General features: G+C 42.0%; 2 protein-coding genes across 3 annotated transcripts in view; one reads left to right on the top strand and one right to left on the bottom strand.

Annotated features, from left to right (window-relative positions):
• The window catches only part of LOC121453472 (tubulin polyglutamylase complex subunit 2-like), a 59,347-nt gene extending 46,166 nt beyond the window's left edge, over positions 1-13,181 (bottom strand). The window contains exon 1 of the mRNA XM_041660277.1: positions 12,829-13,181. Within this exon, the coding sequence (XP_041516211.1) occupies positions 12,829-12,910 (82 nt within the window). The 5' untranslated portion in view covers positions 12,911-13,181. The remainder of the gene's footprint in view (positions 1-12,828) is intronic.
• Positions 13,053-16,494, top strand: part of LOC121453471 (protein hinderin-like) — a 248,738-nt gene continuing 245,296 nt past the window's right edge. For both annotated transcript variants that reach the window (XM_041660275.1, XM_041660274.1), the window contains exon 1: positions 13,053-13,376. In XM_041660275.1, coding sequence (XP_041516209.1) covers positions 13,079-13,376 — 298 coding nt within the window. In that variant the 5' untranslated portion in view covers positions 13,053-13,078. The remainder of the gene's footprint in view (positions 13,377-16,494) is intronic.

The following is a 16,494-nucleotide window of genomic DNA, read 5'->3' as shown; positions in this document are numbered from 1 at the left end:
GGAGATTGGATATAGAATTTTGTGTTTTCTAAACTAGTGCTTTGTTACTAAACTACATATCCAGACAAGAATTTTGCGTTTTTAAGTAGCCTTCCTTGTGTAGAAATACTACACACATACTGTAGCATCTGACTAGTTAAGGAAGGAATATATTCTGTGTGACCACTCATTGCAGGAAAAACTTCATAAGCTTGTACAAGACTACTCTTGACTCAACTCTACTTGATATGTCTTTTCTTCTTACTGATTAATAACATAAAAAATACTGTGTGAATACTACTGTCTTTGAGTCCCCATCAATGGCTGATGAAGACATGTAAAAATCTTTCATTAGCAGTTATGATTCAGCCTGCTTTGTGTACGCTTTTGGAAACTACAAATAGTTGAACTGGGTTTTGACCTAGATTTAAGTTTTTTGTCAGTATTCATTTATGCTACACACACACACACACACACACACCATAACCCCATATACATATGTGTATGTGTATATATATGTATGTACATATATATGTATATAATTTTTATTATTCATTTTTAAATTCATCTATTTATTTTACATCCTGGCTGCAGCCTCCCTTTATTGTTTATTTTTATTTATATGGGTGTATGTACGCATATATGTCTGTGCACTGCATGTAAGCAGGGCCCGTGGAGCCTAGAAGAAGGCATCGGATGCTCTAATACTGGAGTTTTAGGTTATTATGAGCCACTATGTGGGTGCTGCAGACCCAAGTCCTCTGGAAGAGCAGTTAGTAATCAACTGCAGAGCCATCCCTACAGACTATCATGTTTGTTTGCTTGTTTGTTTGTTGCTTAAAACATTTGGGGAATATATTGGTTTTGCATTGGTAAGCAATCAGCATGAATCTGCAGCTTTAAATACCACTCTATTAGCTCACAATTCTGTAGCCCAGAAGCCTGGCATGGTATGACTGGGTTCTACACTCAATTGTTTCACTGATTGCTTAGTTGTCAGCCATTATGCTTTTATTTGGAGCATGGACTCATCTTGTTGGCTTATTTATCTTTTTCAAAGAGCTCAGCTCTTTATAGTTGTAGTAGGGCTACAGTTTCCATATACTTAATTGCTATGAAGACCAACGTTACTGCTGTGAAGGCCTTTACTTCCTGTCAAGTGGTTCCGCACATCGTTAAGCAGACAAGAACATTACAAACTATCCCATATTTCATATCTCTTTGGCATCCCTTTTTGTTGGCAGCCTGTTTTAAAGGACATCTTTGGCTTAATTAAGCTTACCTGAATAAGGTCCCTTTTATCATTTTATCCTTTAACATATCAAAGGTTTATATTTCCTAGGCTTCATAATATTGGTGTTCAGAGTAAGAATTCTTGTAATGGCTGTTTTTAAAAAATTTTTCTTTTTGGCCTATCCCACCCAGCTTGCATCCAGACCCCCCCCCCCCGCCGTCTGCCTCCCTCCCCTCTTTGGCCACATAACATCTCCCAGCTCAGCCTGCTTGGGCGCTGGGACGGAATCCGAATTGGGAGGGCAACTGGGTGGGCAATAGTTCCTTTGTCTCAATAGCCTGCCTGCAGCAAGCAAGGTAGACCATTTGTTTACGAGCTACCCAAGCAGCACGGAGATCTGATCTGGGCACCAGGAGAGCCATCACTGGGGAGTGCCATCACTGGGAAGGTACATCAGTAGGCAAGGAGACCTGATCCTGTAAAAGAAGATCCATAGGGGAGCATTCGGAGGAAGAGATGGGCAGGCGCCAATGCAAGAATTCACCCAACAATCTGAAAAACAACATGAAACCACCAGAACCCAGCGACCTCACAACAGGAGGACATGAACACCTTAATCAAGAAGAAGTAGAAAAAAATGACTTCATGAAAGTGAAAGAGGCCCTTAAACAGCATGTAAAAAAACGCCCTTATAGAAATGGATGAGAACTATAACAGAAAGTTTGAAGAATTGAGTAAATCAGTGAATGATACCCTAGGAAACCAAGGAAAAACAATCAATCATATAATGGAAACAGTTCAGGACTTGAAAACTGAAATGGAGGCAAAGAAGAAAACACAAACAGTGGGCCGGCTGGATATGGAAAATCTAGGTAAACGAATAGAAACTACAGAAACAAGCATAACCAGCAGAATACAAGAGATAGAAGAAAGAATCTCAGATTCTGAAGATAACAGAGAGAAAATAAACGCACTGATCAAAGAAAACAGCAAGTCCAACAAACTCTCATCAAAAAAAATTAAGGAAATATGGGACACAATAAAAAGACCAAATGTAAGAATAATTGGAGTAGAAGAAGGAGAAGTTCAGCTCAATGGTCCAGAAAATATATTTAATAAAATTATAGAAGAAAACTTTCACAACCTAAAGAAAGATGTACCTATGAAGGTTCAAGAAGCATACAGAACACCGAATAGGCTGGATAAAAAAAAAAACCATCCCCTCGCCATATAATAATCAAAACACAAAGCATACAGATAAGGAAAGAATTTTAAGAGCTGCGAAAGAAAAAGGCCAAGTCACTTATGAAGTTAAACCTATCAGACTTACACCTGACATCTCTATGGAAACAATGAAAGCCAGAAGGTCCTGAATAGATGTATTGCAAAAACTAAGAGACCATGGATGCAAGCCCAGACTACTATACCCAGCCAAGCTTTCATTCACTATAAATGGAGAAAACAAAATTTTCCAGGATAAAAACAAATTTAAACAATACGTAGCCACAAATCCAGCCTTACAGAAAGTAATAGAAGGAAAATCACTAACCAAGGAGTCCAATAATGACCACAATAATTCAGACATCTAGAGACCCTTCACCAGCGCAACTCAAAGAAGGGAAACACACAAACTCTACTACTAAAAAAGTGACCGGAGTTAACAACCACTGGTCATTAATATCACTTAATGTCAATGGGCTCAACTCACCTATAAAAAGGCACAGGCGAAGAGATTGGATACGAAAACAGGATCCAACATTCTGCTGTTTACAAGAAACACACCTCAACCACAAAGACAGGCACCTACTCAGAGTAAAGGGCTGGGAAAAGGCTTATCAAGCAAATGGACCTAAGAAACAAGCAGGTGTGGCCATACTAATTTCTAACAAAGCTGACTTCAAACTTAAATCAATCAGAAGAGATGGAGAGGGACATTTTATACTCATAACAGGAACAATTCATCAGGATGAAGTCTCAATCCTGAATATCTATGCCCCTAATATAAAAGCACCCACGTACGTAAAAGAAACATTACTAAAACTCAAGGCAGCCATCAAACCGCACACACTAATAGTAGGAGACTTCAACACTCCTCTCTCACCAATGGACAGGTCAATCAGACAGAAATCTAACAGAGAAATTACAGAATCAATGGAGGTAATGAATCAATTGGACTTAACAGACACCTATAGAATATTCCACCCAAATAGGAAAGAATATACCTTCTTGTCTGCAGCTCATGGAACCTTCTCGAAAATTGACCACATACTCGGTAACAAAGCAAACTTCCACAGTTACAAAAAAATATTAGTAACCACCTGTGTCTTCTCAGATCACCATGGATTAAAGTTAGAATTCAACAACAATGCTACCCCCAGAAAGCCTACAAACTCATAGAAACTGAACAGTCAACTACTGAACCATACCTGGATTAAGGAAGAAATAAGAAAGAAATTAAAGCCTTCCTTGAATTCAATGAAAATAAAGAAACAACATACTCAAACTTATGGTACACTATGAAAGCAGTCCTAAGAGGAAAGTTCATAGCACTAAGTGCCCACTTAAAGAAAACAGAGAAAGCACATATTGGAGACTTAACAGCCCACCTGAAAGCTCTAGAAAAAAAGAAGCAGACTCACCTAGAAAGAGTAGAAGACTGGAAATAATCAAACTGAGGGATGAAAACAACAAAATAGAAACACAGAAAACAATCCAAAGAATCAATGAAACAAAAAGCTGGTTCCCGGAGAAAATCAACAAGAATGATAAACCCCTATCCAAACTAATCAAACGGCAGAGAGAATATGCAAATTAATAAGATCAGAAATGAAAAGGGGGACATAACCACAGACACAGAGGAAATTCAGAGAATCATTAGACCTTACTACAAAAGCTTGTATGCCACAAAACTGGAAAATGTAAAAGAAATGGACACTGTTTTAGATAAATACCATATACCAAAGTTAAACCAGAATCAGGTGAACAATCTAAATAGACCTGTTAGTCGTGAAGAATTAGAAGCTGTTATCAAAAACCTCCCTACCAAAAAAAGCCCAGGACCAGATGGTTTCAATGTGGAATTCTACCAGAACTTCCAAGAAGACCTAATACCTATACTCCTTAATGTATTTCACAATATAGAAACAGAATAGTCATTACCAAATTCCTTTTATGAAGCTACAGTTACTCTGATACCAAAACCACAGGAAAGAGAATTACAGGCCAATCTCACTCATGAACATCGACGCAAAAATCCTCAACAAAATACTGGCAAACCGAATCCAAGAACACATTAGAAAAATTATCCATTATGATCAAGCAGGCTTCATCCCAGAGATGCAGGGCTGGTTCAACATACGAAAATCTATCAATGTAATCCATCATATAAATAAACTGAAAGAAAAAACCATATGATCATTTCATTAGATGCTGAAAAAGCATTTGACAAAATTCAACATCCCTTTATGATAAAAGTATTGGAGAGATTAGGGATACAAGTGTCATACCTAAATATAATAAAAGCTATATACAGCAAGCCAACAGCTAACATCAAATTAAACGGAGAGAAAATCAAAGCCATCCCACTAAACTCAGGAACACGACAAGGCTGTCCACTCTCGCCATACCTCTTCAATATAGTGCTTGAAGTTCTAGCAATAGCAATAAGACAACATAATGGGATCAAGGGGATTCGAATTGGAAAGGAAGAAGTGAAACTTTCATTATTTGCAGATGATATGATAGTGTACATAAGCGACCCCCAAAACTCCACCAAAGAACTTTTACAGCTGATAAACACCTTTAGTAATGTGGCAGGATACAAAATCAACTCCAAAAAATCAGCCGCCCTCTTATACACAAAGGATATGGAAGCAGAGAGGGAAATCAGAGAAGCTTCACCTTTCATGATAGCCACAAACAGCATAAAATATCTTGGGGTAAATCTAACCAAGGAAGTGAAAGATCTATTTGACAAGAACTTTAAGGCATTGAAGAAAGAAATTGAAGAGGATACCAGAAAATGGAAGGACCTCCCTTGCTCTTGGATTGGGAGGATCAACATAGTAAAAATGGCAATTCTACCAAAGGCAATTTATAGATTCAATGCAATCCCCATCAAGGTCCCATCAAAATTCTTCACAGAACTTGAGAGGACAATAATCAACTTTATATAGAAAAACAAAAAACCCAGGATAGCCAAAACAATCCTATACATTAAAGGATCTTCTGGAGGCATTACCATCCCTGACTTCAAACTCTATTACAGAGCTACAGTAATGAAAACAGTGTGGTACTGGCATAAAAACAGAGAAGTCGACCAATGGAATCGTATAGAAGACCCGAATTTTAACCCACAAACCTATGATCACCTCATTTTCGATAAAGGAGCTAAAAGTATACAATGGAAGAAAGAAAGCATCTTCAACAAATGGTGCTGGCACAACTGGATGTCAACCTGTAGAAGAATGAAAATAGACCCATATCTATCACCATGCACAAAACTCAAGTCCAAATGGATCAAAGACCTCAATATCAGTCCGAACACACTGAACCTGATAGAAGAGAAAGTGGGAAGTACCCTACAACAGATGGGCACAGGAGATCGCTTCCTAGGTATAACCCCAGCAGCACAGACATTAAGGGCAACATTGAATAAATGGGACCTACTAAAACTGAGAAGCTTCTGTAAAGCAAAGGACACTGTCACTAAGACAAAAAGGCAACCTACTGACTGGGAGAAGATCTTCACCAACCCCGCAACAGACAAAGGTCTGATCTCCAAAATATATAGAGAACTCAAGAAACTAGATTTTAAAATGCTAATTAACCCAATTAAAAAATGGGGCACTGAACTGAACAGAGAATTCTCAACAGAAGAAGTTCAAATGGCCAAAAGACACTTAAGGTCATGCTCAACCTCCTTAGCGATCAGGGAAATGCAAATCAAAACAACTTTGAGATATCATCTTACACCTGTCAGAATGGCTAAAATCAAAACCACCAATGATAGCCTTTGCTGGAGAGGCTGTGGAGGAAGGGGTACCCTCATCCATTGCTGGTGGGAATGCAATCTTGTGCAACCACTTTGGTAATCAGTGTTTTGGTTTCTCAGGAAATTCGGGATCACCCTACCCCTGGACCCAGCAATACCACTCTTGGGAATATACCCAAGAGATGCCCTATCATATGACAAAAGCATTTGTTCAACTATGTTCATAGCAGTATTATTTGTAATAGCCAGAACCTGGAAACAACCTAGATGCCCTTCAATGGAAGAATGGATGAAGAAAGTGTGGAATATCTACACATTAGAGTAATACGCTGCGGTAAAAAACAACGACTTCTCGAATTTGCATGCAAATGGATGGAAATAGAAAACACTATCCTGAGTGAGGTAACCCAGACCCAAAAAGATGAACATGGGATGTACTCACTCATAATTGGTTTCTAGCCATAAATAAGGGTCACGGAGTCTACAATTGGTGAACCTAAAGAAGCTAAATATGAAGGTGAACCCAAGGAAAATCATATAGTTATCCTCTTGGCCATGGGAAGTAGACAAAATTGCTGGGAAGACAATTGGGATCTTGGGGGCGAGGTGGGATGGGGGTAAGCGGAGATGGGGAGAGAAAAGTGAGAAGGGGAGGATGGGGGGAACTTGGGGAAAAAGGATGATTGGGATAAAGGAAGGTTGGATATGGGAGCACGGAACCACAATTCTTAGTTAAGGGAGCCACCTTAGGGTTGGCAAGAGACTTGAACCTAGAGTGGCTCCCAGGAGCCCATGGTGATGTCCCCAGTTAGTTCCTTGGGCAGCTGAAGATAGGGAACCTGAAATGACCCTATCTTATAGCAATACTGATGAATATCTTGCATATCACCATAGAACCTTCATCTGGTGATGGATGGAGATAGAGACAGAGACCCACACTGGAGCACTGGACTGAGCTCCCAAGGTCCCAATGAGAAGCAGAAGGAGGGAGAACATGAGCAAATAAGTCGGGACCATGAGGGTTGCACCCACCCACTGAGACAGTGGTGCTGATCTATTGGGAGCTTACCAAGGCCAGCTGGACAGTGACTGAAAAAGCATGGGATAAAACCGGACTCTCTGAACATGACGAACAATGAGGGCTGATGAGAAGCCAAGGACAATGGCACGGGGTTGTGATCCTACTTCATGTTCTGGCTTTGTGGGAGCCTAGCCAGTTTGGATGTTCACCTTCCTAGACATGGACAGAGGGGGGAGGACCTGGGACTTTCCACAGGGCAGGGAACCCTGACTGCTCTTTGGACTGGAGAGGGAGGGGGAGAGGAGTGGGGGGAGGGGGAAAAGGGTGGGAGGAGGGGGAGGGAAATGGGAGGCTGGGAGGAGGTGGAAACTTTTCTCAATAAAAAAAATTCTTCTTTTTAAAATTAGCATTATTAGGACATAATTCCCATACCATAAAGTTTACTCCTTTAAATTACATAAAATTAGTAAGTCCGGTGTTTTAATGGAATTGTGTACATCATTATACTGAGAAATAACATCATATCTATTAGCAGTCATGCCTCTGAACCCTTTCTCATTAGGCTCTAGCAACCCTTAGTATACTTTAGACTCTATAGCTTTGCCTGTTTTGGACATCTTCATGTAAATAGAATCCATCAACTAAACAGAATCATCCATGATATAATACTTTGCTCCTGACATCTTTCATTTTGTTTTCAAGCTGAATCTATTGCTTTGTATGACTTAAAATTTTTCTATTGACCCCAGTCAGGGAAGCCAGTAGGTTAACTGCAGATCTTTGCCTATCAGTCCTCTCCCCCAAATCTAATCCCCCAGTCTCATCCCTGACCACCTGCTGCATCCTCCCTTACTCCCCAACCCCCATCTTCAGGATATCAACCAGATCTTCCCCTAACTTTTCTCCCCGACCCTAACTCCAGTAGGCAATCAATCCCTGGAAAACCAGAGGCTGCTCTGACCAGGGAAGAAGGCTAACTGCAAATCCTCACCTATTTGTCCTTCTCCTCCAAATCTAATCCCCTACTTGGCATGGACTGCATGGCAACCACTGCTGCTTGAGGAAATTGCAGCATTTTGACTTTGGGGATCATAATTCTCCAGTACCCTTTTATTTTCATTTTTAATAATTCTCACTATGTGTTATGGGTGTTCTCTTATACTTTCCCTCTGGGAAATTTTGTGTGGGGTTGGAAGGATGAAAATGTGTATATTGATATCCTGTTTAAACAAAATAATGTTTTGGAAAAAATCCCTGCCACTGTGGAACCATATAGCATAACTAACTCTGCATACTCCCATACTAGTGAATACTAGGTTTCTAGAAAATTTAGAAAGTAAAATACGCTTGATAAATATGGTATATTTGATAATCAAGATTTATAAATTCCCAAGGTCTACTTGTAGGGCCCAGGGCAGCTTGGTTATACTGCTGCCCCAAAAGGCTCAATAGAGAACAGCCAAAAAGTAGGCCTGAGTTTCGATTTACACTAAAGCAGCACCTGATTTTAGGAAAGCCCACAATCTGAGACTGCTCAGGATTGGACCAATTGGCACCCAAGTGGAAAATATCTAACATTCCGAAGGAAATATCTTAGTTTCAACCATTTAAGATAGGATCGCCAGATGTCCCTTAACCCAGCATAGAGCCAACCCATTTCACCAAGACACCCCAAGACTAATGTCAGCCAATCAATTTGAACCTTAGAAACCCCCTAACCCCAACCTCTGCTATGATAAAAACTCCACCCCGATTGAGTTCAAGGCTCTCTGATCTCTTACCACTGCATTGGACACACAGAGGGTCCAAGCTCGAGTTTGAATAAAGGCTTTTTGCTTTTGCATACAGATGCTGACTCTTTGGTGGTCTTTGGGGGACTTTGTCATCTGGGCATAACACTACTCTGGTTCATAGTAATATTTGCCTAGTTTTGTCTTTGCTCACTTTTAAACTTTAGCTATTTTGATAAACTAAGCCATATAAAAAAACCTTCAATATTCAATAATGGAATGTCTGATATCCTAAGAAAGTCCTTTAACCAAGGTCAAGCATTTAGACAAAAACTCTCATTCTCCAGAGGCTTGGAGAAAGTTTCTGTTTGCTAATAAATAGAAGATATTCTTATCTCTCCTAAGAGTAACTTAGGCTCTTACATTAAAAAATGCCAATATTGGTGGAACTGTCTTTGAAATTTCTTGCTTAATGGGATAGTCTGCCAACATAGGATCAGACTATGCCCTCTGAATGTGAGTGACAGTTGTATGGCTGGGGCAGACTGTGAGGCCACTGGCAGTGGCACCTGGATTTATCTCTACTGTTTGTACTGTTTTTTTTGGAACCCATTCTCTTTGGAAGGATACCTTGCTCGGCCTAGATATAGTAGGGAGGGCCTTGGTCCTTCCTCAAAGCAATGTGCCTTATCCTCTCTGAGGAGTGGATGGGGGATGTGTGGGCGTGAAGGGGGGATATGGAGAGGATGTGGAAGGAATGGGAGGAAGGAAGGGAACTGGGATTGGTATATAAAATGAAAAAAGATAGTTTGTTTTGGTTTTTGAAAAAAGTCAAATAAAATAAAACAAAAAAATAAAGCTTAAATATGACAGCTAGTTTTCGAGTTTCAATTCCATACCATTGATCTGTATATTTTTCTTTATGCCAGTATCCCTTTTAAAAACTATCACTATAATTTTGTAATAAATTATCTTCAATGTAGTAACTATGTTACATAAAATTTATCCTTTTATCACATGTAAGTGTAGAGATCAGCAGCATAATTGTTCACATTGTTTATAATCATTAGTATTACTATCTCTCAAACTTTTAGTCATCTTCAATATAGCAAATTTTCAAAGAGAAAGAGAAAAGAATGTGCAAGAGGAACTTTGTTCTTCTGTTCCAAGACTGTTTTGGTTATTCTTAGTCTCTTATATTTAGATATTAACTTCTGCATAATTTGTTAGCTTCTGCAATGGAGGCGGTTGAGATTTGATAGCAACCGCAGTTCCTAAATTTGTTGATCCACCTGGGAAAAGCTAGTCTTCTATAATGATGACATTTCTTCTCATTCATTTTGTTTATTTACTATTTCAGTGCAAAAGTCATGGACTTCTTTGTTTACATATTTCTAGTTTATTCCTTTGGTCAGATTGTAAACAGCTGCTTTCCTAATTTCATTTTTGTATTGCCTTTTGCTACGTGTGTGCGCACATGTGTGAATTCCTTAGGGTTAATATGTAAGGACATATCATTCACAAGCAGAGTTATCTTTACATCTCCCCTTAAAATTTATTTTTATTTCCTGACCAAAATCTCCAGTACAATGCTGAGTAGAAATGCGAAGATTGAAAAGATCAAGCATAGTACACCAAGATTGCAATCCTTTACAAGGCCTTTTTGTAAGCTTGGCTCTTGGATGGTGTAGTGCCGGGGTCTACCCTTGTTCCTGGGGTTCATCTTGAGGACAGTTTCTGGTCAGCTAACTAAAGCATTCTGTTTGTTCCTGTGCTCCCTCTGCCCGGCCTGGTGATTAGCTGTAGGGCATTGTTGACTCCATCTTTGGTGTGGTAATTTCCCACCTGCCTGGGCAGAAATCCTTGTGCAGCTGCTAGGTACATAAGGATTTCCCCAAGGTTGAATTAATGGCATTCGGCTTATCTCCTTTCGAATGACCCAGGTCTCTTTGTGTGTTCTTTCAATCTCCAGGCCTGCGCCCGAACTGTACCGAGGGGGTAACACAGAATCGGGTGTTACAGGATGGCATCTGAGAAGCTGGATTTCTTAGAGGTTTGTTCCCATCATTGTTAAAGGAACCTGGCTCACTATCTCCAAATTGTTAATGCAGCTAAAGTGTGTTGAATAAAAGCTTTTCTTTTTGGGAGACCCCAACTTGGTACATACTAGATAAAGGATGTCCAAATCAATATAACTGCCAATAAATTTTGGACTCTACAGTTTAAGAGCACTCTCCAGACCTACATTTCAGACACACTGTTATAAACATGTTGCTAGGGAGATGAAGTATGTCCCGTGTGGTTTCAGTTAGAGAACTCTTGAAAACTTCCGCAGGGTCTCCTTATCCTCCATGCCTATACTTTTTTCTTTGTTGATTTTGCTTTATCTCTTTCCGCTGGAACAAACTGAGCCTGGTGCATTAGCAAACCTGAACCAGCTTTGCTAAACTTTGAGCGTATTTTGTTGTTGTTCTTGATCTTAAGAGTAAAGCAGGTAGTCTATCAACATGATGTTAGCTATGGGATTTTTCACAAATGCACTTTATCAAGACGACAAAATTCTCTATTTAATTCTTTTTTGGTTTGAGTTTGAGGGGGGAAAAATCTCATCAGTAGCACAGCCTGACTTTGTGATCAGCATTATACTCCTTTCCCAGGGACAGGACTGAAAAGGAGTGTCAATATTACTGGAATAGTCTATTTGTAAGTTTTTTTTTCAGTCAAAGGGTGCTGGATTTTTTCAAGTACCATTTTGGCAGTCAATGATGTTGTAAATGTGTCCTTTATTCTACTAACATTCTATTACATTAGTTTTTACATATTAAACAAATCTCACATTCCTAGGGTAAATCAGGCCTGGTCTCAGATTTATATTATAAACAATGGCTGAATAAACACATAATTAAACACAGTGCTAATAGTTGCTGCTAAAATGAAAAAAGGGGGGGGGGAGTAAGAGTAAACTTTACCAGAGATAATACTAATTTGATCAGAAATCTTAATGATGAAAGGGAGACAATTCCAGGCGGAAGGCCGGGCTAACAGCAAATGGAGTTAACTAGGAACAAGTTTAGTGTCTTTAAAGCCTCAACAGCAGATCCCACGATGGTCAAAGCAGTGAAGATGGAAACAGATCACACAGGGGCCTTGTGGGTGACCGTAGAAAAATGCCAATTCCTTTCCAGTTGCGAGGAAAGCATTTCCAGCACACTTCCTCAACCGGCTTAGGCAGCTTTACCCTGACCCCTCCTTTTATCTCAGAAAATCTAGAATCATCTCTGGGAAACGATTCTCCGCGACCCAGAAAGGCCAGGTACCTCTTGGTCTCTGCTACCTCCGATTGGTCAGGGAAATATTACCGATCCGCTCTGGGCGGTTAGGGAGTGAATGTGTGAGTTTGTCTCACACCCTCAGATTGCGGTGGTTAGTTCACTAATGTCCAACCGAAAGAACAACTCTCAGCTCCTTCAGCGTGGTCAGCTCCTCTCCAGGGCTCAGTGCTCTGCAGGGAAGCGCTGGCCAGCGGTCGCCCTGGGACACCGGCAGCACCATGACCTCAGTGCACCCTGCGACCATCAGCAGGGCTTGCATTTTCAGGGCTACGACCTGGGCTGAGGAAGCCTCCCGGGAGACAAGTGTCCCCAGCCCCCACCCCCAGAGGCCGGGTGCCCCTGTCTCTGCTCCCCCTTGCAGGTGTGAGGCTACCCTCCCGAACTCTCTGCACACACTTAGCAACCCGGTCACACACCCCCTTTTCTCCTCCTCCTCTGCGGAATTCGCGACAGCTGCAGTCAGGTCCAGCTCCCTGCAGAGCACCCAGCACCAGCCCTCCGCCCTCGTCCTTCCCCAGCCATTGTCCTTGTCCACTCACCTAGGATGCGAGAGATGCCCAGGGTCAGCTTCTCCAGGTGCGGCTTGCTGCCGGCTTGCAGTGGGGGCGGCGTCTCCTCCATGGCACGCGTCCCCACTCCGCGCGCGGCGCCGGCCACAGTGACCGGGGCCGCCGCGGAGAGCCGGCCGGCCGGCTGACGTGCCCGACCCCGCCTCAGCTCTGCGGCCGTCGGGCTCACAGCATGCCGGGAGTTGTAGTTTTCGGCGCCTGACGGCTCGGCGAGGAGAGGATGGGTGGCCCGGGCGACCCTGGCAGCAGCAGTTCCGCCGGGCGCTCGTTCCCGCGACCCTGGCCCGGGCCTCAGCTCACATCTCCGCGACCCCGCCTCGCCTCGACCGGGAGCTTCTCCCCTCGCCAGGGCCGGAGGCGCAAGCGAGGGCGGTCCTCTGCGCCGAGCGGCCAATGGGGACTGAGCCTGGAGGCTGGGGCGTGGCGGCCCCGGCGCGACGCCTCGAGTGGCGGTTGTTTCAAGATGGCGGGTGCGGCGGGCCCCTCCCTGCCGGGCTCGGCGTTCTGGAGCCGCGACTGTATCCTTTGCCCCGCTGCTAGGGGGCGCCGCGCCGCCCGGGGTGGCGAGGGTGGGGGCGCGAGGCTTTCCTGGGCCAGAGAAGTGCGGCGCGCACGCCGGGCCAGGGACGGGCCTTTCCACTCCGAGCTGAGTATCCCCGCGCCTGCCTGGCGACGAGGTGTCGCTAGGTAGGAATTCTGGCTCGTGAGAAATCCGTCCTCCTCGGCTGTGGGTTCCGCCAAGATGGCCTTTAATGGGGACGCCTCAGGCAGGGCTGGAGAAGCTCCTTTGCCAACCCTTGCCGGGAAATCACTGGCTGATGTAGGGTGCGAATGAGTTTGTGTGGTAGGGAAGGCAGGTGGGGGTGGACACACTTTGCTGGGTGGGCAGGGAGTCTTTTTCTCTTGATTTGGAATTAGCCTTAGTGTGCGCCACTGGGAACAAATCAGGTAATTTTGCTTGCTTCTTGGACTGAGAAAGTCCCTTTAGTGATGCTGTGTTTACTCCTGCGTCTTTTAGAGAGGTGTAGGTTTCATGGGGGCTGGATCGCTGGTGTTAGTTAGGGGATGCATTAGGAAGTGCCTGGAAGCAGCGTTGACTTACTAGATTGTGCAACACCCTTGTTGGAAATTGAAGTTTGAGGGTTGTTTTTGCTCAGGAAACTGGAGCTTTCTAGTCGCGCAGTAGTTAGAATCCCCGGTTCAATAACTGAAGAGCTTTCCAGGGGTTCATTTCTAGGATTAGATTAGCTCTTGCATCCTAAGCGGTCGCCTTGGTTATGTACTTCCTTGCTGGAGGGACATTAGTGGAGTGAACTTGTAATCGGTGTCCCTGAGCGCCCGAAAAGAAGCCAGTTGGCTTGCTAGGTGTGGCAATGACATTGTTTTAGGCGTTACTGTTACCTTTGGCAGAATCATTCTGGACATTCTATTCGACATAGCTCCCAGTGAAACTTAGAAAATTGTATTTCCAGTTTCCTTTATTGAGTTACTTGGGTTAGAGTTTCCTGCGCGCAGGCAGGAATGCCTTTGTGATCTGAGCTGCCAAGGGTTTAGTGTTGTGCACTGAGTAAACGGAATTACTGCTTGTCTCTGATAGGTGGGCGAGGAACAAATAAAATTACCTCGGGTAATGTAAAAGAAATCATACCAGTGTACTTTCAAAGCAATTTTTCCACTTATTAGAGTTGAAAAGCAAATATGTACATCAGGACCGCTGTGCTGAATTAGGAACTCAGGAAACTGGGACCAGGCTTGTCCTTAGGAAACATAAAGAGTTATTTCCTTATACCAGCTAATGGTATTTTTCTGATATACAATAGAGGAGATGACAGCCTGTTTCACTGGGACGAGAATGAGCAGTGTGTGGTCCAAACCTTTGCTTTTGTTGTTGGCTGCCTTGGACTCATTTGTGCAGTCATAACACTCATCATTTGTTATAAACGTAATAACATACTCCCTACCTTTTACATTTCCTCATGAGCCGAATAGTCAATTTAAAACATTCAGATCTATCCACTAGTGATGAGAATTGAAGTTGTATGGGAAAGTGTGATGGTAATTGGGTCCTATAGAAATTCAGATGTAAGAAAGTAATTGCAAAATTATTGGTATTGCTTTTTTCCTTAGCCTATTCCATATAATAACCAATTAACACTCAGCTTCTGATATTTTCATTCTAAATTTCCAAAGGCCTACAGCTGTGTTAAATGTACATTGTTGCTATTTGCTGAAAAAATGTAATGATAAATATGAACTATTAGGTCTTTGAATCTCCATTTCTTCCTGACACATTGGTGATTATTCCCCAAACCTCTCCAGAGTAAAATCCCACTAGGATAAAGTCAAATGGTATGCACCTATGATCTGATATTCTTTGTGCTTTACTGAATAAAAGATTCTCAGTGCTTCACTTAAATGATTAAATAAATGTAATAGAGAGATTTCTCAATCCTGGAAGTTTTCATCATGAGAGAGCAGATAATTAGTGATAGATCATCACTTTCAAAAAAGTTGTTTATATCTACTGCATATTATGATTCAGTGGTGCTATTTGACACAAAGTATTGGCATCTAATGTGAGGATGCCACATTGCAGTTGTGGGTTAAATCTTCTGGTAAAACACAGGGTTTTTGGTTGTGAATTTTACTCTTGCAGACCAGGCTGTCCTCAAACTCACAGAGATCCTCCTGTCTCTGCCTCCCAAGTACTGGGATTAAAGAGTATGCCACCACCACCCAGCTGAGTGTGGATTTCTTTACTGTAAATGGAGACTGCTCTTTCGTTCCTGGCCGTCTAGACCCAAATAATCACACAGAAACTACATTAATTACAACACTGCTTGGCCAATCACTTAGGCATATTCCTGGCTAACTCTTATATCTTAAGTTAACCTGTTTCTATTAATCTGTATATCACCACCAGGCTGTGACCTACCTATATGGTTTTAGCATTCTGGCATCTGTCTCCTTTGGCAGCTACATGGTGCTACTTTTTTTCTATATTGCTGTTCAGCCATTGACCAAAAAAGCTTTATTCATTAGCCAATAAAAGCAGCACATATACAGAAGGACATTCCACATCATCTTCTCTTTTCTAATTAAAAGGAAGGTTTTAACTTTAACATAGTAAAATTACATATAGCAAAACTATTATCAAGCAACAATTGCAGTTACAGTATTTCTTTATGAATCTAAAGTTTCATATCTAATTTATCTTTTATTATAACTAAGGAAAACTATAACCATAACTATATGTCTTCAACTCTTCATAGACCCCAGAAGGATATAATATTACCTAAGTAAACAGGAAGTTCATTGTAAACAACTTCTGAAGTTCTAGAAATGACAGAGACATCTTGATACCTTGATAGTCACCCAAAGTTCTGTGAAGTTGGGAAATCCATCTTCAGCCTACAGGCCATAGTATCTGGCAAACTTGTCAATGAAGCAGGAAATTTGAAAGACTGTTTCACCTATATTGGTAGTTTGTCAGTCACTTTCTCCTGTGTCCTGCAAAATGGCAGACTCTTTCATGAAGCAGGAACCCTAAATGACTGTCACACCTTTAGGCAAGTTCAGCAGTCATTTCTGTGGGTCCTGCATGTCCAGTTCATACAGCATAACATCAAACAGTCC

The sequence above is a fragment of the Microtus oregoni genome, unplaced genomic scaffold (genome assembly GCF_018167655.1).
Source record: "Microtus oregoni isolate MIOR12 unplaced genomic scaffold, Mior012 000011F_ref0000422, whole genome shotgun sequence".
Lineage (NCBI taxonomy): Eukaryota > Metazoa > Chordata > Mammalia > Rodentia > Cricetidae > Microtus > Microtus oregoni.
This window is presented reverse-complemented; position numbering and strand designations above follow the sequence as displayed.